This window comes from Oncorhynchus nerka, linkage group LG8 (assembly GCF_034236695.1).
Source record: "Oncorhynchus nerka isolate Pitt River linkage group LG8, Oner_Uvic_2.0, whole genome shotgun sequence".
Taxonomy (NCBI): domain Eukaryota; kingdom Metazoa; phylum Chordata; class Actinopteri; order Salmoniformes; family Salmonidae; genus Oncorhynchus; species Oncorhynchus nerka.
Window position 1 is genome coordinate 71791464 of NC_088403.1, and position 24786 is coordinate 71816249.

A 24786-nucleotide genomic window follows, 5' to 3' on the forward strand; every position below is an offset into this window, starting at 1 on the left:
GCAGAGGGACAGGTTTCTACAGTGGAGGATGGATGGAGCAGAGGGACAGGTTTCTACAGTGGAGGATGGATGGAGCAGAGGGACAGGTTTCTACAGTGGAGGATGGATGGAGCAGAGGGACAGGTTTCTACAGTGGAGGATGGATGGAGCAGAGGGACAGGTTTCTACAGTGGAGGATGGATGGATGGAGCAGAGGGACAGGTTTCTACAGTGGAGGATGGATGGATGGAGCAGAGGGACAGGTTTCTACAGTAGAGGATGGATGGAGCAGAGGGACAGGTTTCTACAGTGGAGGATGGATGGAGCAGAGGGACAGGTTTCTACAGTGGAGGATGGATGGAGGAGAGGGACAGGTTTCTACAGTGGAGGATGGATGGAGCAGAGGGACAGGTTTCTACAGTGGAGGATGGATGGAGCAGAGGGACAGGTTTCTACAGTGGAGGATGGATGGAGCAGAGGGACAGGTTTCTACAGTGGAGGATGGATGGAGCAGAGGGACAGGTTTCTACAGTGGAGGATGGATGGATGGATGGAGCAGAGGGACAGGTTTCTACAGTGGAGGATGGATGGAGCAGAGGGACAGGTTTCTACAGTAGAGGATGGATGGAGCAGAGGGACAGGTTTCTACAGTGGAGGATGGATGGAGCAGAGGGACAGGTTTCTACAGTGGAGGATGGATGGAGCAGAGGGACAGGTTTCTACAGTGGAGGATGGATGGATGGATGGAGCAGAGGGACAGGTTTCTACAGTGGAGGATGGATGGATGGATGGATGGAGCAGAGGGACAGGTTTCTACAGTGGAGGATGGATGGATGGAGCAGAGGGACAGGTTTCTACAGTGGAGGATGGATGGAGCAGAGGGACAGGTTTCTACAGTGGAGGATGGATGGATGGAGCAGAGGGACAGGTTTCTACAGTGGAGGGATGGATGGAGCAGAGGGACAGGTTTCTACAGTGGAGGATGGATGGAGGATGGAGCAGAGGGACAGGTTTCTACAGTGGAGGATGGATGGATGGAGCAGAGGGACAGGTTTCTACAGTGGAGGATGGATGGAGTAGAGGGACAGGTTTCTACAGTGGAGGATGGATGGATGGAGGAGCAGAGGGACAGGTTTCTACAGTGGAGGATGGATGGATGGAGCAGAGGGACAGGTTTCTACAGTGGAGGATGGATGGAGCAGAGGGACAGGTTTCTACAGTGGAGGATGGATGGATGGATGGATGGAGCAGAGGGACAGGTTTCTACAGTAGAGGATGGATGGAGCAGAGGGACAGGTTTCTACAGTGGAGGATGGATGGAGCAGAGGGACAGGTTTCTACAGTGGAGGATGGATGGAGTAGAGGGACAGGTTTCTACAGTGGAGGATGGATGGAGTAGAGGGACAGGTTTCTACAGTAGAGGATGGATGGATGGAGCAGAGGGACAGGTTTCTACAGTGGAGGATGGATGGAGCAGAGGGACAGGTTTCTACAGTGGAGGATGGATGGATGGAGCAGAGGGACAGGTTTCTACAGTGGAGGATGGATGGATGGAGCAGAGGGACAGGTTTCTACAGTGGAGGATGGATGGAGCAGAGGGACAGGTTTCTACAGTGGAGGATGGATGGATGGATGGATGGAGCAGAGGGACAGGTTTCTACAGTAGAGGATGGATGGAGCAGAGGGACAGGTTTCTACAGTGGAGGATGGATGGAGCAGAGGGACAGGTTTCTACAGTGGAGGATGGATGGAGTAGAGGGACAGGTTTCTACAGTGGAGGATGGATGGAGTAGAGGGACAGGTTTCTACAGTAGAGGATGGATGGATGGAGCAGAGGGACAGGTTTCTACAGTGGAGGATGGATGGAGCAGAGGGACAGGTTTCTACAGTGGAGGATGGATGGATGGAGCAGAGGATGGGCCTACAGGATCTACAGCCTACAGGATCTACAGGATCTACAGGATCTACAGGATCTACAGGATCTACAGCCTACAGGATCTACAGCCTACAGGATCTACAGCCTACAGGATCTACAGCCTACAGGATCTACAGCCTACAGGATCTACAGCCTACAGGATCTACAGCCTTAAAGCAACGAACGAAAAGGGTGGCGTTCAGGGGGAAGCGGCTGGTCCCTGTCTTTAGTCCCTGTCTTTAGTCCCTGTCCCTGTCTTTAGTCCCTGTCTTTAGTCCCTGTCCCTGTCTTTAGTCCCTGTCTTTAGTCCCTGTCCCTGTCTTTAGTCCCTGTCTTTCCCGGTCTTTAGTCCCGGTCTTTAGTCCCGGTCTTTAGTCCCTGTCTTTAGTCCCTGTCTTTAGTCCCTGTCTTTAGTCCCTGTCCCTGTCTTTAGTCCCTGTCTTTAGTCCCTGTCCAAGGAACTGGCCAAGGAACTGGCCAAGAAACAACTACACGAGAAGAACGTCAGGCACACACTGGCATTCCCAGCCACCCTGCTCTTCACTTGGTAGGAAAATCAAATGAGGACAGCGTGGAGGCAGGTCTTGCCAGATCAACGTGTTTGGCCTAGATAAAGACGGCGAGACAAGGTCAAATACAACTTCAATTGTAGGCCGTTTACAACACAAATGAAGGTAGCCTATGCGTTTGCGGGACTCTGGGGAGTGTTGCTAGTTCACTATGAAGAGGAGGTGCTCACCAAGGGATGTAGGAGGCTGGGGAGTGTTGCTAGTTCAATATGAAGAGGAGGTGCTCACCAAGGGATGTAGGAGGCTGGAGGGTGTTGCTAGTTCAATATGAAGAGGAGGTGCTCACCAAGGGATGTAGGAGGCTGGAGGGTGTTGCTAGTTCAATATGAAGAGGATGTGCTCACCAAGGGATGTAGGAGGCTGGAGGGTGTTGCTAGTTCAATATGAAGAGGAGGTGCTCACCAAGGGATGTAGGAGGCTGGAGGGTGTTGCTAGTTCAATATGAAGAGGAGGTGCTCACCAAGGGATGTAGGAGGCTGGGGAGTGTTGCTAGTTCAATATGAAGAGGATGTGCTCACCAAGGGATGTAGGAGGCTGTACCAGATGTTACATTGTACCATTTATCATTTGAAATGGAAAAGTTGGCAAAGCATTGGGGCAAACGGCTTTCATCTATCCTACCAACGGGACATGATCGACAAAGGACACAGTGGTGCTGTTTCTCTTTCACGGTTTATTCTGCAAATACATGACTGTAAAGAAAATTTAATTGAGAGAGAGAGAGTGATGAGGGAGGGAGGGAGGGAGGGAGGGAAAGAGAGGAAGAAAGAGAGGATGGGAGAGAGAGCGAGAGAAGGTGAGAGTTAAAGGTTCACTGTGCAACTCTGGGATTAGAGGTCAGAGGTAACTCACACATTCCACACCGGTGACAAACACCCCCTGAGCTACAAAGGAAAATATTGACATGATCACATCGTACACACACACACACACACACACACCTACCAAACAGCAACCACGTCAAAACACACCCTCACAAAACGTGTGGAGCGCAAAAGAGTGTAGCTGCCAGCACAACTGTCAGAATAACAAGGAGTGAGAAAGAGAGAGAGAGAGGCCAGTTGGCAGAGGGAAAGAGGAAGTCTGGACTAGTGGGAGCAGCGTTGGCTAGGTTACTTTCTAATTGTAATCTGTTACTTACTAGTTACCTGTCCAAAATGATCAAATCAGTCATGTCACTTTTTTGATTCCCCAAACTCAGTAACAATGTGATTACTTTCAGTGACGTTTGGATTTCTTTCCCCTGAAGAGGCAGAAGACACAAAGGATCCATCAAATGCATTTGGTGTGTCATCATAGTAGTCTCTGATTGGTGGTCATCATAGTAGTCTCTGATTGGTGGTCATCATAGTAGTCTCTGATTGGTGGTCATCATAGTAGTCTCTGATTGGTGGTCATCATAGTAGTCTCTGATTGGTGGTCATCATAGTAGTCTCTGATTGGTGGTCATCATAGTAGTCTCTGATTGGTGATCATCATAGTAGTCTCTGATTGGTGGTCATAATTGTAGTCTCTGATTGGTGGTCATAATTGTAGTCTCTGATTGGTGATCATCATAGTAGTCTCTGATTGGTGGTCATCATAGTAGTCTCTGATTGGTGGTCATCATAGTAGTCTCTGATTGGTGGTCATCATAGTAGTCTCTGATTGGTGGTCATCATAGTAGTCTCTGATTGGTGGTTATCATAGTAGTCTCTGATTGGTGGTCATCATAGTAGTCTCTGATTGGTGGTCATCATAGTAGTCTCTGATTGGTGATCATCATAGTAGTCTCTGATTGGTGGTCATCAGAGTAGTCTCTGATTGGTGATCATCATAGTAGTCTCTGATTGGTGGTCATCATAGTAGTCTCTGATTGGTGGTCATCATAGTAGTCTCTGAGTGGTGGTCATCATTTGGTGTGTCATCATAGTTGTCTCTGATTGGTGGTCATCATTTGGTGTCATCATAGTAGTCTCTGATTGGTGGTCATCATTTGGTGTGTCATAGTAGTCTCTGATTGGCGGTCATCATTTGGTGTGTCATAATAGTGGTCTCTGATTGGTGGTCATCATTTGGTGTGTCATCATAGTGGTCTCTGATTGGTCAGACTCGCTCAGGTTGGAACAAACTGGAAGATAAATGGTGCAGGAGGGGCTGGCTGCCATTTTACGTGCTCCTAACCAGCTGGGCTATTTTGTTCGCTTTTTTTCATTGTCTGTAACTTATCTTGTACATAATGTTGCTGCTATCGCCTCTTATTACCGAAAAGAGCTTCTGGACATCAGAACAGTGATTTACTCACCTCAAACTGGACAAAGATTTTTTTCTTTAATGAGTCTGACATGAAGGATATACTGCTTCTCAGAGGCCCAAATCACCCGTCATTCACGTGAAGAAAAGACGGAGGTACAGGGGGCGGAGGTCAGGGGGCGGAGGTCAGGGTGAGGATTCATCGGCGAGTGGGTAAACTGCCTCTACCATTCTATTGGCCACCGTACAATCACTGGAGAATAAACTGGATGATCTACGATCGAGACCATCCTACCAACGGGACATTAATAACTGTAATCTTATGTTTCACCGAAGTCGTGGCTGAACGACGACACGGATAATATAGAGCTGGCTGCGTTTTCAGGACATCGAAGCTACGTCTGGTAAGACGAGGGGTGGGGGGGAGGGTCTATTTAAAGAAGTCTCGAGGTATTGCTCACCTGAGGTAGAGTACCTTATGATTAGCTGAGGACCACACTATCTACCAAGAGAGTTTATCAGTGGTTCCCATACTTCTTAATGTCCCGTACCCTTCAAACATTCAACCTCCAGCTGCGTACCCCCTCGAGCACCAGGGTCAGCGCACTCTCAAATGTTGTTTTTTTTACCATCATTGTAAGCCTGCCACACACACACACACAGACTATAAGATACATTTCTTAAACAGAAGATTGTGTGTGAGTTTGTCACAACCCGGCTCGTGGGAAGTGACAAAGAGCTCTTATAGGACCAGCGCACAGATAATAATCAATAATTTTGTTCTTTATTTAACCATCTTACATATAAAACCTTATTTGTTCATCAAAAATTGTGAATAATTCACCACAGGTTAATTAGAAGGGTATGCTTGAAAGGATGCACATAACTCTGCAATGTTGGGTTGTATTGGAGAGAGTCACAGTCTTAAAATCATTTTCCACACACAGTCTGTGCCTGTATTTAGTTTTCATGCTAGTGAGGGCCGAGAATCCACTCTCACATAGGTACGTGGTTGCAAAGGGAGTCAGTGTCTTGAGGACAACAAAGTCAAGGTATTGGAGTGGCCATCACAAAGCCCTGACCTCAATCCTATAGAGAAAACATGTGTGTGAGCAAGGAGGCCTACAAACCTGACTCAGTTACACCAGCTCTGTCAGGAGGAATGGGCCAAAACTCACCCAACTTATTGTGGGAAGCTTGTGGAAGGCTACCCGAAACGTTTGACCCAAGTTAAACAATTTAAAGACAATGCTACCAAATTATAATTGAGTTTATGTAAACTTCTGACCCACTGGGAATGTGATGAAATAAATAAAAACTGAAATTAATCATTCTCTCTACTATTATTCTGACATTTCACATTCTCAAAATAAAGTGGTGATCTTAACTGACCTAAGACAGGGAATTTTAACTAGGATTAAATGTCAGGAATTGTGAGAAACTGAGTTTAAATGTATTTGGCTGAGGTGTATGTAAACTTCCGACATCAACTGTATGCGATAATGCTTTTCATGTACTACAGCTCAGCGTTCAACACCGTAGTGCCCTCAAAGCTCATCACTAAGCCAAGGACTCTGGGACTAAACACCTCCCTCTGCAACTGGATCCTGGACTTCCTGACGAGCCGCCCACAGGTGGTGAGGGTAGGTAACAACACACACTGATCGTCAACACGGGGACCCCTCAGGGGTGCGTACGTAGTCCCCTCCTGTACTCCCTATTCAGCCACGACTGCATGGCCAAGCACGACTCAAAAACCCTCATTAAGTTTGCCGACGACACAACAGTGGTCAACGGCCTGATCACCGACAACGACGAGGCAGTGTGGTGGCAGGACAACAAACTCTCCCTCAATGTGAGCAAGACAAAGGATCTGATTGTGGATTACAGGAAAAGGATTGTCGAACAGGCCCACATTAACGTCGATGGGGCTGCAGTGCAGAGGACTTCAAGTTCCTTGGTGCCCAAATCACCAACAAACTATCATGGTCCAAACTAACCAAGACAGTCGTGAAGAGGGCACAACAACACCTTTTCCCCCTCAGGAGACTGAAAATATTTGGCATGGGTCCCCAGATCCTCAAAAGGTTCTACAGCTGCACCAACGAGAGACCGGTTGCATCACCGCCTGGTATGGCAACTGCTCGGCATCCGACCGTAAGGCACTACAGAGGGTAGTGCGTACAGCCCAGTACATCACTGGGGGCAAGCTGCCTGTCATCCAGGACCTCTATACCAGGCGGTGTCAGAGGAAGGCACTACAGAGGGTAGTGCGTACAGCCCAGTACATCACTGGGGGCAAGCTTCCTGCCATCCAGGACCTCTATACCAGGTGGTGTCAGAGGAAGGCACTACAGAGGGTAGTGCGAACGGCCCAGTACATCACTGGGACCAAGCTTCCTGCCATCCAGGACCTGTATATCAGAGGGTAGTGAGTACGGCCCAGTACATCACTGGGGCCAAGCTTCCTGCCATCCAGGACCTCTATACCAGGCGGTGTCAGAAGATGGCCCAAAAAGTGTCAAAGACTCCAGTCACCCAAGTCATAGACTGTTCTCTCTGCTACCGCACGGTACCAGAGCAAGGTACCAGAGCGCCAAGTCTAGGACCAAGAGGCTTCTAAACAGCTTCAATCCATAAGACTGCTGAACCCCCCCTACTCAATGTGTATTATGTATATACATAGTCACTTTACAGAGAATCGCTCCAGCTGTCTCCAAGCAAAACACACACACTAACAGGTGTACAAGCACTCACACACAGGCCGGCAATCACAGCTGCAGCCCAGTGCGGTCGATCACAGCTGCAGCCCAGTGCGGTCGATCACAGCTGCAGCCCAGTGCGGTCGATCACAGCTGCAGCCCAGTGCGGTCGATCACAGCTGCAGCCCAGTGCGGTCGATCACAGCTGCAGCCCAGTGCGGTCGATCACAGCTGCAGCCCAGTGCGGGCTGCAGACAAAGTAGGCCTCTTTCTTCTGTCTTACACACATCAAACAGATGTAACCACAAGGTGATAGAGACCTAATTCCTTCTAGCGAAATCACAGTTTGAATACTGCTTCAGAAAACACAAGTCCTTACAGAGACAAAAGTGTGTGTGTTGCAGGGAGTGATGGTTGTTGGCCTGTGTCAACACATCTAACTCTCTTAGGACCAGCAGCTCAACCTCAGACGTCCATTTAACCTGAGAGGAAACCCGTCTTTGAATTGAATAGAATTCTACGATTCGCAGAAATGAGAGTTTGAATCAGTTTCCTCTCACAACCTTCACCAGCCAGAATGTTAAATCAAATTATATTTCAACTTAAATAACCGGTTGTCCGTGTAGTTGGTATTTTTTTGCAGGTAGGAATGTGAGAAAATATACCCACGGGAAAGGATAATTACAACAACTGTTCAAAGTGCTGGCAGTGTCTTCAGAGTTGTATCACCTGAAGTATGAACACATGGACACATGGACACGACACATGGACAGGACACTAGCCCAGCTGGTGTTCACATGGTTCAGGTGACAGAAATCTGAAGGCACAACCAGCGCTTCCAAAAAGACAACCGGTAAAGTTAATATATTATTTTATTCAGCATTCTGGCTCATTTCTGTCAAACATGGAATAAAATGCAATTCAACATCCGGTTTCCAGGACAGACAGACAGACAGACGTACAGACAGACAGAGGCAGACAGACAGATGTACAGACAGAGGCAGACGTACAGACAGAAGCAGACAGAGGCAGACAGACGTACAGACAGAGGCAGACAGACAGACGTACAGACAGACAGAGGCAGACAGACAGACAGACGTACAGACAGAGGCAGACAGAGGGGCCATCTTGTCCTATAAGATGGGGGCTAGTAGCTTACAGTAGAAACACAGAAAACTCAAGACTACTTATACATGTTATAACAGCTCATAGAGGCTGGATATACATGTTATAACAGCTCATAGAGGCTGGATATACATGTTATAACAGCTCATAGAGGCTGGATATACATGTTATAACAGCTCATAGAGGCTGGATATACATGTTATAACAGCTCATAGAGGCTGGATATACATGTTATAACAGCTCATATACCACATGTTCAGTCTGGCTTTCCCCTCAGCTCAGCCCTCTCACTCACCTCTAACTAAGCTGTAAGTATTTTACATTTCAGTTATATTTTTTATTCTCTTTTTGCTCTACAGGTTTTTTGAAAGTCGCATTAAATCCCATATATTATTATTAGTTCATAATGTCCACCTATGACATACCATATCACCCACACACACACACACACACGCGCACACGCGCGCACACGCACACGCGCGCACGCACGCACACACACACACACACGCACGCACACACACACACACACACACACACACGCACGCACACACGCACACACACACACGCACACACACACACACACGCACACACACACACACACACACACACACACACACACACACACACTCTCTCTTACCGTTATGAAGGAGACGTTGTTGGGGAATGTTCCAGGTGTTCCGTGGGCCAGGGTGGAGGGGGGGAAGAGGGGGGGAGCAGCCATGGGACCCCGACACACCCTGAAGGAGAGGGGGAACGGAGGGAGAGGGCGACCTACACCCCGGGGGCCACTCGAGGGTGACAGCAACGTCAGGGTTCTCTTCAGTTCCTCTAGAACGCTACACTCCTCGTTCTGGCCCTCCTCCTCCTCCATCTTCTTCTCAGCCGTACCGGACGCCATCTTAGTTCCGCTCTGTGTTCTTCCTTCACTCTGCTCAGCTGTCTCTGCTTTCTGTTTGCTTTGTCCCCCTCTCTCCCCCTCCTCCCTACCCCTGGCATCCTGTGTGAGTCGTTCGGACAGGAAGTGGCGAATGTTCTGCCTAGCGGCGTGCACCAGCCGCCCGTCCACATCAATACCTAGGATGTGGGCCGGGTTAAAGTGGCGTGCGATGGCCAGGGTCAGATGACCGGTGCTGCAGCCAATGTCCAGCACTGTCTTCCCTCTGAACCAATCGGGTCGAAGCAGGCCCAGACGAGGGTCCTCAAACCGCCCCACCTGCCCATCACGGTAACCGTAGTAACCGTGGTAGCCGTAATAACGGCTGTAGTTGCCGTGCTGGAACCTGTTTTTCTTCTTCTGGGGTTTGTGGCGGAAGGAACTCTGGGGCTGTTGCTGACCTCCCACCACTGACCCTGACCTCTGAACTCTGAGGCCTGATCCTGGCACCAGGGGGGTGTGGAAGGTGTTGGGTGGGGCAGTGGTGAGGGCGGGGGTCGGAGTAACCGACGAATGGTCAGATCTCGTTGAGGTGGTACGCCGCCGTTTACGCTGCCGATGGCCTCCGTCGCCATGTGGACGGGGTTTAGAGGTGGAGCCAAGTGGCGGGTGGGTGTGTCTCCGGGGCAGAATGGGCGGAACTACCTCATCCCGACAGTTGATGGTGGTGTTGAGTTCGTAGGGCAGAGGAGACTGTGGTACTGTGCTTCCAGAGAGGCCCTCTCCGGGAGCCTCCGGTACTGCAGCTAGCTCACCAGTAACGCTGACGCTGGCAGGGAACAGAGCCAACACCTCACCTCCTGTCCCCGAATCTCCCCCAGCTTCTACCTTTGACCCCTCAGCCTGTGTGGGAGGTTCAGGCTGCGCCACCCCTCCTCCTCCTCCTCCGTGGTGACGGTTGCGGTGTCTCTTCCTGTTTTTCATGGGGGAGACCAGCACCCCTCCCCCCTCCTCTCCTCCCCCACTCTTCAGGTTCAGGGGGTCTGTGATGTCACGCGGTACCAGGATCTCTACAGGGTCTCTGGCCCGGGCCGGTAGGGGCGAGGACTTGGGCGTCTCGGCGTTCAGTGTGCGGCTCACCTCCTCATCCATTAGAGAATTGAGGTTCAGCGGGTCGAAAATGTTCCCGCCCAACAGGAAGTTGGAGGGAAGGACGGGGTCTGATTGACTGTCACTGTTGGCGCGGCGACGGCGCTTCCCGAAGCCCGGGTGCTTGAAGCTGCCGCCCAGGGAGTAGCGCCGCTTCCCCATTCGCTGCTGCTGTCCTGGAGGGAAGACCTGGGGGTTGTTGTGGAGGGGCTGAAGGCCGTTTTTGGTCTTTAGGGGGTGTGTACTTCTTGTTTTGGGGCCGTGGGGATGTTCCGTTAGAACCAAACTTCCGGTGAATCCGGTTGGTCCCAGACAGGGAGGGGGAGGGGACATCATTACCCCACCCACCCTGTCCACTCCCCCCCCTCCTCCTGACGCAGGGCCTTCTGGGACAGCAGCGTCGCCCCGCCCATCACGCGGTAGAACAGTCTCTTTGTCCAATGACATCCTGATCATCTTTTTCCTGTGGGAGACACTGCGGGCGCCTCGGCCAATGGCATCGATCTACAGACAGGAAGTGGGAGGAGTTAGGGGTCATTTACACACCAGATTAAAAAAACAGCTGATCTAAGGCAGTATCTCAAATGACACCATATTCCCGTTGTTGTGCACTACTTTTGAACTGAGTCAAGCTGCCACACATAGGGCTCTAGTCAGAAGTAGTGCACTATTTAAAAGATAACAGGGAGCCAGCCATATGAAACACTTCCCTCCAAACCTGTTACTTTTGCATCATTCTCTCTCTCTGACTGTCAGCCTCTCCTCAAGCTGCTCTCACGCCTAGACAGATATAAGGTGCAGAGCCAAACTATCTAACAGGCCAAGCTCTGTGAGCGGTGTGAGAGTTCTCCAACCTCGCACTCCCCCTCTTTACGTGCCGTGCGTGGCTCCGCCTCCCGCGTATTGGAAATAGAACAGCTAATCTGCATAAAAACGTCACTCATTCTCATGAATAATTCAGCAGAAGCGCGAGCTGCGTGGAAAACCGCGCAACCACGCACAATGAGTGACAGCCGAACGGCCAGGCCCCCTCACACACACACACTGCCTTCCCCGACCGAAGCTGCTCTCTCTCCACGGCGGCTCCCTCCCCCGAGACACTGCTTTAAAAAAGACAACAAAAATACACCCATCAACTGACTTAGATGTTTCCTAACGTTCTCCTACTGCGAGTAAACCTGACCTCATGCACTTCCTACTAAAGTACACGATCAGATCGAAATAATAACACCTACATGAAAGACCCCTTCCGAAGAAAAAAAAAATCGTTTGCGTCAGACCATTACATTTTTGTCGTCCTGTCTGATCAGGTATCTGAGTGTGTGTGTGTGTGTGTATGTGTATGTATGTATGTATGTAAGCTACTGAGGTTCTCGCTCTCTAAACTCTGAACCGTTTCTGCAACTGCTTGAGCTGAGCTATTTACCGCTGAGTTTCAGCGGAGCCACGCTCTTTATATGCCCCCGCAAACACACACACCATGGGCGACATACTATCCGACCAATAGCTGCTCTCTCTGGGGCCCGACCTCCTCAAAGTGACCAATGGAATCTTAGCCTCGGCCTGGAAAGATGATTATGTCCCGCCTCCTTAGGAGAGGTATCCCCGCCTCTGCCTGTCAGAATTGTCAACTCATCGATTTTGGCGTGTCATTTAGCCCAATAAACGTTAAAATTATGTTAATCAACGCTATATTTGATACAGACACCGACTGAACCACTCAGATCCGTGTTAGTTCAGTCTGTGCGTGTCGAGGAAGTTGTTTGTTAGCGACAGAACAGGGATCTGAAACGGACACCCCAGCCCATGTCAACAAGAAGGCAGTTAGCGAAAGCTATATTTTACTGCAGATTGTTTATGAATACCCCCACCAGTTAAACCAGTCAATAGTATGAAAGACAGCATATTTGGTAACGATAGACAACAAATATGTGTCTTATATTAAGCGGTTCCCCTCCCCCACTCCCCTCCCGCATCTTGCCCATGTGTAAGGAACACGGCTTATGGGTAATGTATTTTTTTCAATACCTGCCAGGACACACGACAAAACAGTGAACGTTTTGCACAAAACGGGTTGAAAAGTTGCTTAACTCGGAAGACGTAGTTCCCACATGAAACTAGGTCAACTACAAAGCATAGCATCGTCCACAGAGTGGGCACTTCCCATAGCAACGTCCACAGAGTGGGCACTGCCCATAGCAACGTCCACAGAGTGGGCACTGCCCATAGCATCGTCCACAGAGTGGGCACTGCCCATAGCATCGTCCACAGAGTGGGCACTGCCCATAGCAACGTCCACAGAGTGGGCACTGCCCATAGCAACGTCCACAGAGTGGGCACTGCCCATAGCAACGTCCACAGAGTGGGTACTTCCCATAGCAACGTCCACAGAGTGGGTACTGCCCATAGCATCGTCCACAGAGTGGGCACTGCCCATAGCATCGTCCACAGAGTGGGCACTGCCCATAGCAACGTCCACAGAGTGGGCACTGCCCATAGCAACGTCCACAGAGTGGGTACTTCCCATAGCAACGTCCACAGAGTGGGTACTTCCCATAGCAACGTCCACAGAGTGGGCACTGCCCATAGCAACGTCCACAGAGTGGGTACTTCCCATAGCAATGTCCACAGAGTGGGCACTGCCCATAGCAACGTCCACAGAGTGGGCACTGCCCATAGCAACGTCCACAGAGTGGGCACTTCCCATGACAACGTCCACAGAATGGGCACTGCCCATAGCAACGTCCACAGAGTGGGCACTGCCCATAGCAACGTCCACAGAGTGGGTACTTCCCATAGCAACGTCCACAGAGTGGGCACTGCCCATAGCAACGTCCACAGAGTGGGCACTGCCCATGACAACGTCCACAGAGTGGGCACTGCCCATGACAACGTCCACAGAGTGGGCACTTCCCATGACAACGTCCACAGAGTGGGCACTGCCCATTACAACGTCCACAGAGTGGGCACTGCCCATAGCAACGTCCACAGAGTGGGCACTGCCCATGACAACGTCCACAGAGTGGGCACTGCCCATAGCAACGTCCACAGAGTGGGCACTGCCCATGACAACGTCCACAGAGTGGGCACTGCCCATAGCAACGTCCACAGAGTGGGCACTTCCCATGACAACGTCCAGAGTGGGCACTGCCCATAGCAACGTACACAGAGTGGGCACTGCCCATGACAACGTCCACAGAGTGGGCACTGCCCATAGCAACGTCCACAGAGTGGGCACTTCCCATGACAACGTCCACAGAGTGGGCACTGCCCATAGAACTGGCCAAACAGAACGCTCTCAGAAGTGGCGGTAAAACCGTCGCGAGGCCGGACCAGAGTAGCGGTGCTAGCTGGCTACTGAATCACCTCACACTGCGACTTTAGTCATTCAACAATTAAACGAGATTTTATACCGGTGTTTAACTGGAAAGACGAGAGCTACACCAAAGATACATCTCACTTAAGGAAAATGGAAACGGGTAAATAGCAAACGTTAGTTAGGTAGCGAAGTAAGCAATGTTAGCTGGTCAGTGTGCCGATAGATAGCCAGCTAGCTAGATGCCGTTAGCTTAGCAAGATAACTCGAGCCAGCTTGCTAAATAGATAGCTTTCAGTTTAGCTAGGTTAACGTCGTTAGTCCTTTGGCTAGGTAACTTTCCGTTAGCTAGCTAAGTTAGTCGAGGATTGTTGCTAAAGTTATGTAACTAGCTAGCTAATTTGCTAGCACTTAATTACATATCTAACTACATTGCTAACTTGGCTAGCTTTGTATTTTGTCGACATGTTGACAGACTGCATCATGACATGTTTTTGGTAACATTACACAGGTCAGAAAGAGAAGGCGAAGTTTGCCCCGCTGGTGCCCCGTGAGAAGAAGCCAGGGCATGGAGAGAAAGGAGGGGGGAAAAGGAGTGAGAATACGTGGAAAGGAGAGGGGGGTGGAAATAAGGAGAGAAACATTGATGTAGGAAAGAAGACAGGAGAATCATGTGAAGGAGAGAGAGGAGTAGAGAGCAAGGGTAAGGCCTCTGGGTTAGAGAAGAAAAGAGGAGAACGGATGAAGAAAGAAGGGAAGAAGAAGACGCCAGATACAGAAAAAGTGAGGGCTGCAGATGAAGGGGTTCCCCAGCAACAGGAAGGTAAAGGAGAGAGAGGAGGAGGAGAGGGAGCGAAGGAGAATAAAAAACAGAAAAATAAGGAAGACCTATCCAGGAAGGAAACAGATAAAGGGAAGGAGGGAATGAATGTGAAAAAGAAGAAGAAAGAGAATGAGAAGGTCAGGAAGGAAGGGAAAGAGACGAAAAAGAAGAGACAGAGGGATGAGACAGAGAGCAATAAGGTAGGAGTAGAGAATATTTATTGTGACAGGAATACAGTTAGTGTTCCTTACTTAACCAGTAGTCATACAGTTAGTAGGCCTTACTTAACCAGTAGGATACAGTTAGTAGGCCTTACTTAACCAGTAGGATACAGTTAGTAGGCCTTACTTAACCAGTAGGATACAGTTAGTAGGCCTTACTTAACCAGTAGGATACAGTTAGGCCTTACTTACCCAGTAGTAATACAGTTAGTTGTCCTTACTTAGTACTCCTTAATTAGCCAGTAGTAATACAGTTAGTTGTCCTTACTTAGTACTCCTTAATTAGCCAGTAGGATACCGTTAGTGTTCCTTACTTAGTACTCCTTAATTAGCCAGTAGTAAGTATGCCAATGCTATACTGTAGTCTGATGTAAGCCAAGGGCATGTGTATATAAACGTGGTATGTTCCAAATAAACAGTGGGGGTATGCCGTACCGGTAAACATCAGCCTATCACTATAATGAAAGCCAAATTAAAAGGTATTACACCATTATTTATCATTACAGCATGTCAGAGGCATGACGCATGACTGAATAGACTAGAAAACAGGTGGTGTAGCCTACGCTCCAGAATGCCATGTGGTTCATGAGAACACAGAAATTATACCGACACCGAGATGTGCGCAGACAGCAGTGGACATCAATTCTGGCCTCATGTCATTACACTTTGTGGGGTTTTGTGTAACATGTGTCTCTTTCCAGTCACCACTGTTTGGAGGCTGGACTTTTGTAAAAATGTAAAATAAAAAATGTGTGACATTACATGGGTGTAATGTTTACAGATTATTAGGGTTGTGGGAGGGGGGTTTGACTGCGGAGATTATGTGTATGGGGGGGGGGGGGCAGAGATGACTTGGCTGGGCTAGGATGGCTGGAGTCTTTGGCCATTTTTGGGGCCCTCTGACACTGCCTGGTATAGAGGTCCTGGATGACAGGAAGCTTGGCCCCAGTGATGTACTGGGCCGTACACACTACCCTCTGTAGCGCCTTGCTGTTGGAGGTCGAGCAGTTGCCATACCAGGCGGTGATGCAACCCGTCAGGATGCTGTCGTTGGTGCAGCTGTCAAACCTTTTGAAGATCTGAGGACCCATGCCATATATTTTCAGTGTCCTGAAGGGGAATAGGTGTTGTCGTGCCCTCTTCACAACTGTCTTGGTGTGTTTGAACCATGATAATTTGTTGGTAATGTGGAAACCAAGGAACTTGAAGCTCTCAAATTGCTCCATTACAGCCCCGTCGATGAGAATGGGGGCATGCTTTGCCCTTCTTTTCCTGTAGTCCACGATCATCCCCTTTCCTTGATCACATTGAGGGAGAGGTTATTATCCTGGCACCACACTTCCGGGTCTCTGACCTCCCTATAGGCTCATCGTTGTCGGTGATCAGCATGTGTTGTTACCTAATCTTACCACCTGGGGGCGGCCTGTCAGGAAGTCCAGGATCCAGTTGCAGAGGGAGGTGTTTAGTCCCAGGGTCCTTAGCTTAGTGATGAGCTTTGTGGACACTGTGGTGTTGAACACTGAGCTGTAGTCAATGAACAGCATTCTCATGTAGGTGTTCCTTTTGTCCAGGTGGGAAAAGGCAGTGTTGAGTGAGAGTTGCAAAGAAAAAGCCGCATCTCAGACTGGCCAATACAAATAAAAGATTAAGATGGGCAAAAGAACACAGACACTGGACAGAGGAACTCTGCCTAGAAGGCCAGCATCCCAGAGTCGCCTCTTCACTGTTGACGTTGTACACAGCGTTGTATGAGATCTTCAGTTTCTTGGCAATTACTCACATGGAATAGCCTTCATTTCTCAGAACAAGAATAGACTGACAATTGTAATTGAACCCACAAATGCAGATGCTCCAGATACTCAACTAGTCTAAAGAAGGCCAGTTGTATTGCTTCTTTAATCAGGACAACCGTTTTCAGCTGTGCTAACATAATTGCAAAAAGTTTTTTTAATGATCAATTAGCTTTTTAAAATGATAAACTTGGATTAACTAACAGAACGTGCCATTGGAACACAGGAGTGATGGTTGCTGATAATGGGCCTCTGTACGCCTATGTAGATATTCCATTAAAAATCAGCCGTTTCAGCCACAATAGTCATTTAAAACATTAACAATGTCTACACTGTATTTCTGATCAATTTGATGTTATTTTAATGGACAAAAAATGTGCTTTTCTTTCAAAAACAAGGACAATTCTAAGTGACCCCAAACGTTTGAACAATTATTTGATGGCCCTCCCTCTTTCCTGGCCCCTCTCTCTCTACTTCCCTTTCTCTCTCCCTCCTGTCCCGACCTTTTCTTCATTCTCTCTCCCTCCTCTATGAGTTGAGGATGGACACAATTGACCACAGTTCTGCCCATTAAAAACAGTTGGCATTAGCATGCCTATGTAGAAGCATGTGTTAGCTTAGCATTTGTTAGCATTACCATGAAGATGAGGAGCATATACACTCACTTTTTAATCAGTGCACCAAACCTGTAGTTCTCTCTCTCCTCCCTCCAGGTGCTCCCTCTAACAGACAGTCAGTATGATGATATATTTGATAGTGCTACGGCTCTGGAGACACCTGTAGACAACTGTCTGGGTGGGTAACTAACACTACCACAACAACTGTCTGGGTAACTAACACTACCACAACAACTGTCTGGGTAACTAACACTACCACAACAACTGTCTGGGTAACTAACTAACACTACCACAACAACTGTCTGGGTAACTAACTAACACTACCACAACAACTGTCTGGGTAACTAACTAACACAACAACTGTCTGGGTAACTAACACTACCACAACAACTGTCTGGGTAACTAACACTACCACAACAACTGTCTGGGTAACTAACACTACCACAACAACTGTCTGGGTAACTAACTAACACTACCACAACAACTGTCTGGGTAACTAACTAACACTACCACAACAACTGTCTGGGTAACTAACACTACCACAACAACTGTCTGGGTAACTAACACTACCACAACAACTGTCTGGGTAACTAACTAACACTACCACAACAACTGTCTGGGTAACTAACACTACCACAACAACTGTCTGGGTAACTAACTAACACTACCACAACAACTGTCTGGGTAACTAACACTACCACAACAACTGTCTGGGTAACTAACACTACCACAACAACTGTCTGGGTAACTAACACTACCACAACAACTGTCTGGGTGGGTAACTAACACTACCACAACAACTGTCTGGGTAACTAACTAACACTACCACAACAACTGTCTGGGTAACTAACTAACACAACAACTGTCTGGGTAACTAACACTACCACAACAACTGTCTGGGTAACTAACACTACCACAACAACTGTCTGGGTAACTAACTAACACTACCACAACAACTGTCTGGGTAACTAACACTACCACAACAACTGTCTGGGTAACTAACACTACCACAACAACTGTCTGGGTAACTAACACTACCACAACAACTGTCTGGGTAACTAACACTACCACAACAACTGTCTGGGTGGGTAACTAACACTACCACAACAACTGTCAACACTACCACAACAACTGTCTGGGTAACTAACTAACACTACCACAACAACTGTCTGGGTAACTAACTAACACTACCACAACAACTGTCTGGGTAACTAACACTACCACAACAACTGTCTGGGTAACTAACTAACACTACCACAACAACTGTCTGGGTAACTAACTAACACTACCACAACAACTGTCTGCAACTACTAACACTACCACAACAACTGTCTGGGTAACTAACTAACACTACCACAACAACTGTCTGGGTAACTAACACTACCACAACAACTGTCTGGGTAACTAACACTACCACAACAACTGTCTGGGTAACTAACACTACCACAACAACTGTCTGGGTAACTAACACTACCACAACAACTGTCTGGGTAACTAACACTACCACAACAACTGTCTGGGTAACTAACACTACCACAACAACTGTCTGGGTAACTAACACTACCACAACAACTGTCTGGGTAACTAACTAACACTACCACAACAACTGTCTGGGTACCACAACCACAACAACTGTCTGGGTAACTAACTAACACTACCACAACAACTGTCTGGGTAACTAACTAACACTACCACAACAACCACAACAACTGTCTGGGTAACTAACTAACACTACCACAACAACTGTCTGGGTAACTAACTAACACTACCACAACAACTGTCTGGGTAACTAACTAACACTACCACAACAACTGTCTGGGTAACTAACACTACCACAACAACTGTCTGGGTAACTAACTAACACTACCACAACAACTGTCTGGGTAACTAACTAACACTACCACAACAACTGTCTGGGTAACTAACTAACACTACCACAACAACTGTCTGGGTAACTAACTAACACTACCACAACAACTGTCTGGGTAACTAACTAACACTACCACAACAACTGTCTGGGTAACTAACTAACACTACCACAACAACTGTCTGGGTAACTAACTAACACTACCACAACAACTGTCTGGGTAACTAACTAACACTACCACAACAACTGTCTGGGTAACTAACTAACACTACCACAACAACTGTCTGGGTAACTAACTAACACTACCACAACAACTGTCTGGGTAACTAACTAACACTACCACAACAACTGTCTGGGTGGGTAACTAACACTACCACAACAACTGTCTGGGTAACAACAACTGTCTGGGTAACTAACACTACCACAACAACTGTCTGGGTAACTAACTAACACTACCACAACAACTGTCTGGGTAACTAACTAACACTACCACAACAACTGTCTGGGTAACTAACAACAACTGTCTGGGTAACAACACTACCACAACAACTGTCTGGGTAACTAACTAACACTACCACAACAACTGTCTGGGTAACTAACTAACACTACCACAACAACTGTCTGGGTAACTAACTAACACTACCACAACAACTGTCTGGGTAACTAACTAACACTACCACAACAACTGTCTGGGTGGGTAACTAACACTACCACAACAACTGTCTGGGTAACTAACACTACCACAACAACTGTCTGGGTAACTAACACTACCACAACAACTGTCTGGGTGGGTAACTAACACTACCACAACAACTGTCTGGGTAACTAACACTACCACAACAACTGTCTGGGTAACTAACACTACCACAACAACTGTCTGGGTGGGTAACTAACACTACCACAACAACTGTCTGGGTAACTAACACTACCACAACAACTGTCTGGGTAACTAACTAACACTACCACAACAACTGTCTGGGTAACTAACTAACACTACCACAACAACTGTCTGGGTAACTAACTAACACTACCACAACAACTGTCTGGGTAACTAACTAACACTACCACAACAACTGTCTGGGTAACTAACACTACCACAACAACTGTCTGGGTAACTAACTAACACTACCACAACAACTGTCTGGGTAACTAACTAACACTACCACAACAACTGTCTGGGTAACTAACTAACACTACCACAACAACTGTCTGGGTAACTAACTAACACTACCACAACAACTGTCTGGGTAACTAACACTACCACAACAACTGTCTGGGTAACTAACACTACCACAACAACTGTCTGGGTAACTAACACTACCACAACAACTGTCTGGGTAACTAAACAACTGTCTGGGTAACTAACACTACCACAACAACTGTCTGGGTAACTAACTAACACTACCACAACAACTGTCTGGGTAACTAACACTACCACAACAACTGTCTGGGTAACTAACTAACACTACCACAACAACTGTCTGGGTAACTAACTAACTAACACAACAACTGTCTGGGTAACTAACTAACACTACCACAACAACTGTCTGGGTAACTAACTAACACTACCACAACAACTGTCTGGGTAACTAACTAACACTACCACAACAACTGTCTGGGTAACTAACTAACACTACCACAACAACTGTCTGGGTAACTAACACTACCACAACAACTGTCTGGGTAACTAACTAACACTACCACAACAACTGTCTGGGTAACTAACTAACACTACCACAACAACTGTCTGGGTAACTAACTAACACTACCACAACAACTGTCTGGGTAACTAACTAACACTACCACAACAACTGTCTGGGTAACTAACTAACACTACCACAACAACTGTCTGGGTAACTAACTAACACTACCACAACAACTGTCTGGGTAACTAACTAACACTACCACAACAACTGTCTGGGTAACTAACTAACACTACCACAACAACTGTCTGGGTAACTAACTAACACTACCACAACAACTGTCTGGGTAACTAACTAACACTACCACAACAACTGTCTGGGTAACTAACTAACACTACCACAACAACTGTCTGGGTAACTAACTAACACTACCACAACAACTGTCTGGGTGGGTAACTAACACTACCACAACAACTGTCTGGGTAACTAACACTACCACAACAACTGTCTGGGTAACTAACACTACCACAACAACTGTCTGGGTAACTAACACTACCACAACAACTGTCTGGGTGGGTAACTAACACTACCACAACAACTGTCTGGGTAACTAACTAACACTACCACAACAACTGTCTGGGTAACTAACTAACACTACCACAACAACTGTCTGGGTAACTAACTAACACTACCACAACAACTGTCTGGGTAACTAACTAACACTACCACAACAACTGTCTGGGTAACTAACTAACACTACCACAACAACTGTCTGGGTAACTAACTAACACTACCACAACAACTGTCTGGGTGGGTAACTAACACTACCACAACAACTGTCTGGGTAACTAACACTACCACAACAACTGTCTGGGTAACTAACACTACCACAACAACTGTCTGGGTGGGTAACTAACACTACCACAACAACTGTCTGGGTAACTAACACTACCACAACAACTGTCTGGGTAACTAACACTACCACAACAACTGTCTGGGTGGGTAACTAACACTACCACAACAACTGTCTGGGTAACTAACACTACCACAACAACTGTCTGGGTAACTAACTAACACTACCACAACAACTGTCTGGGTAACTAACTAACACTACCACAACAACTGTCTGGGTAACTAACTAACACTACCACAACAACTGTCTGGGTAACTAACTAACACTACCACAACAACTGTCTGGGTAACTAACTAACACTACCACAACAACTGTCTGGGTAACTAACACTACCACAACAACTGTCTGGGTAACTAACTAACACTACCACAACAACTGTCTGGGTAACTAACTAACACTACCACAACAACTGTCTGGGTAACTAACTAACACTACCACAACAACTGTCTGGGTAACTAACTAACACTACCACAACAACTGTCTGGGTAACTAACTAACACTACCACAACAACTGTCTGGGTAACTAACTAACACTACAACTGTCTGGGTAACGAATTAATTAATTAATTTCACTGTTTATATCTTTATTCTCGTTACAGTTACATCCACTCAGGTTGGAGTCATTAAAACTAGTTTACATACACTGATGTTGGAGTCATTAAAACTAGTTTACATACACTGATGTTGGAGTCATTAAAACTAGTTTACATACACTCAGGTTGGAGTCATTAAAACTAGTTTACATACACTCAGGTTGGAGTCATTAAAACTAGTTTACATACACTCAGGTTGGAGTCATTAAAACTAGTTTACATACACTGATGTTGGAGTCATTAAAACTAGTTTACATACACTCAGGTTGGAGTCATTAAAACTAGTTTACATACACTCAGGTTGGAGTCATTAAAACTAGTTTACATACACTCAGGTTGGAGTCATTAAAACTAGTTTACATACACTCAGGTTGGAATCATTAAAACTAGTTTACATACACTCAGGTTGGAGTCATTAAAACTAGTTTACATACACTCAGGTTGGAGTCATTAAAACTAGTTTACATACACTCAGGTTGGAGTCATTAAAACTAGTTTAGATACACTCAGGTTGGAGTCATTAAAACTAGTTTACATACACTCAGGTTGGAGTCATTAAAACTAGTTTACATACACTGATGTTGGAGTCATTAAAACTAGTTTACATACACTCAGGTTGGAGTCATTAAAACTAGTTTACATACACTCAGGTTGGAGTCATTAAAACTAGTTTACATACACTCAGGTTGGAGTCATTAAAACTAGTTTACATACACTCAGGTTGGAGTCATTAAAACTAGTTTACATACACTCAGGTTGGAGTCATTAGAACTAGTTTACATACACTCAGGTTGGAGTCATTAAAACTAGTTTACATACACTCAGGTTGGAGTCATTAAAACTAGTTTACATACACTCAGGTTGGAGTCATTAAAACTAGTTTACATACACTCAGGTTGGAGTCATTAAAACTAGTTTACATACACTCAGGTTGGAGTCATTAAAACTAGTTTACATACACTCAGGTTGGAGTCATTAAAACTAGTTTACATACACTCAGGTTGGAGTCATTAAAACTAGTTTACATACACTTAGGTTGGAGTCATTAAAACTAGTTTACATCCACTTAGGTTGGAGTCATTAAAACTAGTTTACATACACTGATGTTGGAGTCATTAAAACTCATTTTTCAACGACTCCACAAATGTCTTGTTAACAAACTATAGTTTTCTCAAGTCAGTTAGGACATCTACTTTGTGCACGACACAAGTCCTTTTTCCAACAATTTTTTACAGACAGTATATACAGTTGAAGTCGGAGGTTTACATACACCTTAGCCAAATACATTTAAACTCTGTTTTTCACAATTCCTGACATTTAATACTTGTAAAAAATACCTGTTTTAGGTTAGTTAAGATCACCACTTTATTTTAAGAATGTGAAATGTCAGAATAATAGTAGAGAGAATGATTTATTTAAGTTTTTATTTATTTCATCACATTCCCAGTGGGTCAGAAGTTTACATACACTCAATTAGAATTTGGTAGCATTGCCTTTAAATTGTTTATCTTGGGTCAAACGTTTCGGGTAGCATTTTACAAGCTTCCCACAATAAGTTGGGTGAGTTTTGGTCCATTCCTCCTGACAGAGCTGGTCTAACTGAGTCAGGTTTGTAGGCCTCCTTGCTCGCACATGCTTTTTCAGTTCTGCCCACAAATGTTCTATAGGATTGAGGTCAGGGCTTTGTGATGGCCACTCCAATACCTTGACTTTGTTGTCCTTAAGCCATTTTGCCACAACTTTGGAAGTATGCTTTGGGGTTATTGTCCATTTGGAAGACCCATTTGCGACTAAGCTTTAACTTCCTGACTGATGTCTTGAGATGTTGCTTCAATGTATCCACATAATGTTCCTCCCTCATAATGCCATCTATTCTGTGAAGTGCACCAGTCCCTCCTGCAGCAAAGCACCCCCACAACATGATGCTGCCATCCCCGTGCTTCACGGTTGGTGTTCTTCGGCTTGCAAGGCTCCCCCTTTTTCCTCCAAACATGACGATGGTCATTATGGCCAAAAGGTTCTATTTTTGTTTCATCAGACCAGAGTGCATTTCTCCAAAAAGTACGATCTTTGTCCCAATGTGCAGTTGCAAACCGTAGTCTGGCTTTTTGATGGCGGTTTTAGAGCAGTGGCTTCTTCCTTGCTGAGCGGCCTTTCAGGTTATGTCGATATAGGACTCGTTTTACTGTGGATATCGATACTTTTGTACCTGTTTCCTCCAGCATCTTCACAAGGTCCTTTGCTGTTGTTCTGGGGTTGATTTGCACTTTTCGCACCAAAGTACGTTCATCTCTAGGAGACAGAACGCGTCTCCTTCCTGAGCGGTATGACGGCTGCGTGGTCCCATGGTGTTTATACTTGTGTACTATTGTTTGTACAGATGAACGTGGTACCTTCAGGCGTTTGGAAATTGCTCCCAAGGATGAAACAGACTTGTGGAGGTCTACAATTATTTTTC

At 46.6% G+C, this 24786-nt stretch overlaps 2 protein-coding genes across 4 annotated transcripts in view; one reads left to right on the forward strand and one right to left on the reverse strand.

Annotated features, from left to right (window-relative positions):
* Nucleotides 1-11962, reverse strand: part of mepceb (methylphosphate capping enzyme b) — a 50792-nt gene extending 38830 nt beyond the window's left edge. The window contains exons 1-2 of one of the 3 annotated variants that reach the window (XM_065022046.1): nucleotides 11781-11962; nucleotides 9160-11049 (exon numbers count right to left, since the gene is read on the reverse strand). In XM_065022046.1, coding sequence (XP_064878118.1) covers nucleotides 9160-11001 — 1842 coding nt within the window. In that variant the 5' untranslated portion in view covers nucleotides 11002-11049; nucleotides 11781-11962. Of the gene's footprint in view, nucleotides 1-9159; nucleotides 11649-11780 lie in introns of all 3 variants that reach the window. The other 2 variants (XM_065022048.1, XM_065022047.1) reach the window with 2 other exon arrangements.
* A 1766-nt stretch (nucleotides 11963-13728) lies between these two features.
* Nucleotides 13729-24786, forward strand: part of LOC115127133 (zinc finger CW-type PWWP domain protein 1-like) — a 64561-nt gene continuing 53503 nt past the window's right edge. Inside the window, 3 exon segments of the mRNA XM_065021173.1 lie at nucleotides 13729-13882; nucleotides 14373-14884; nucleotides 17409-17490. Of these exon segments, the coding sequence (XP_064877245.1) occupies nucleotides 13729-13882; nucleotides 14373-14884; nucleotides 17409-17490 (748 nt within the window).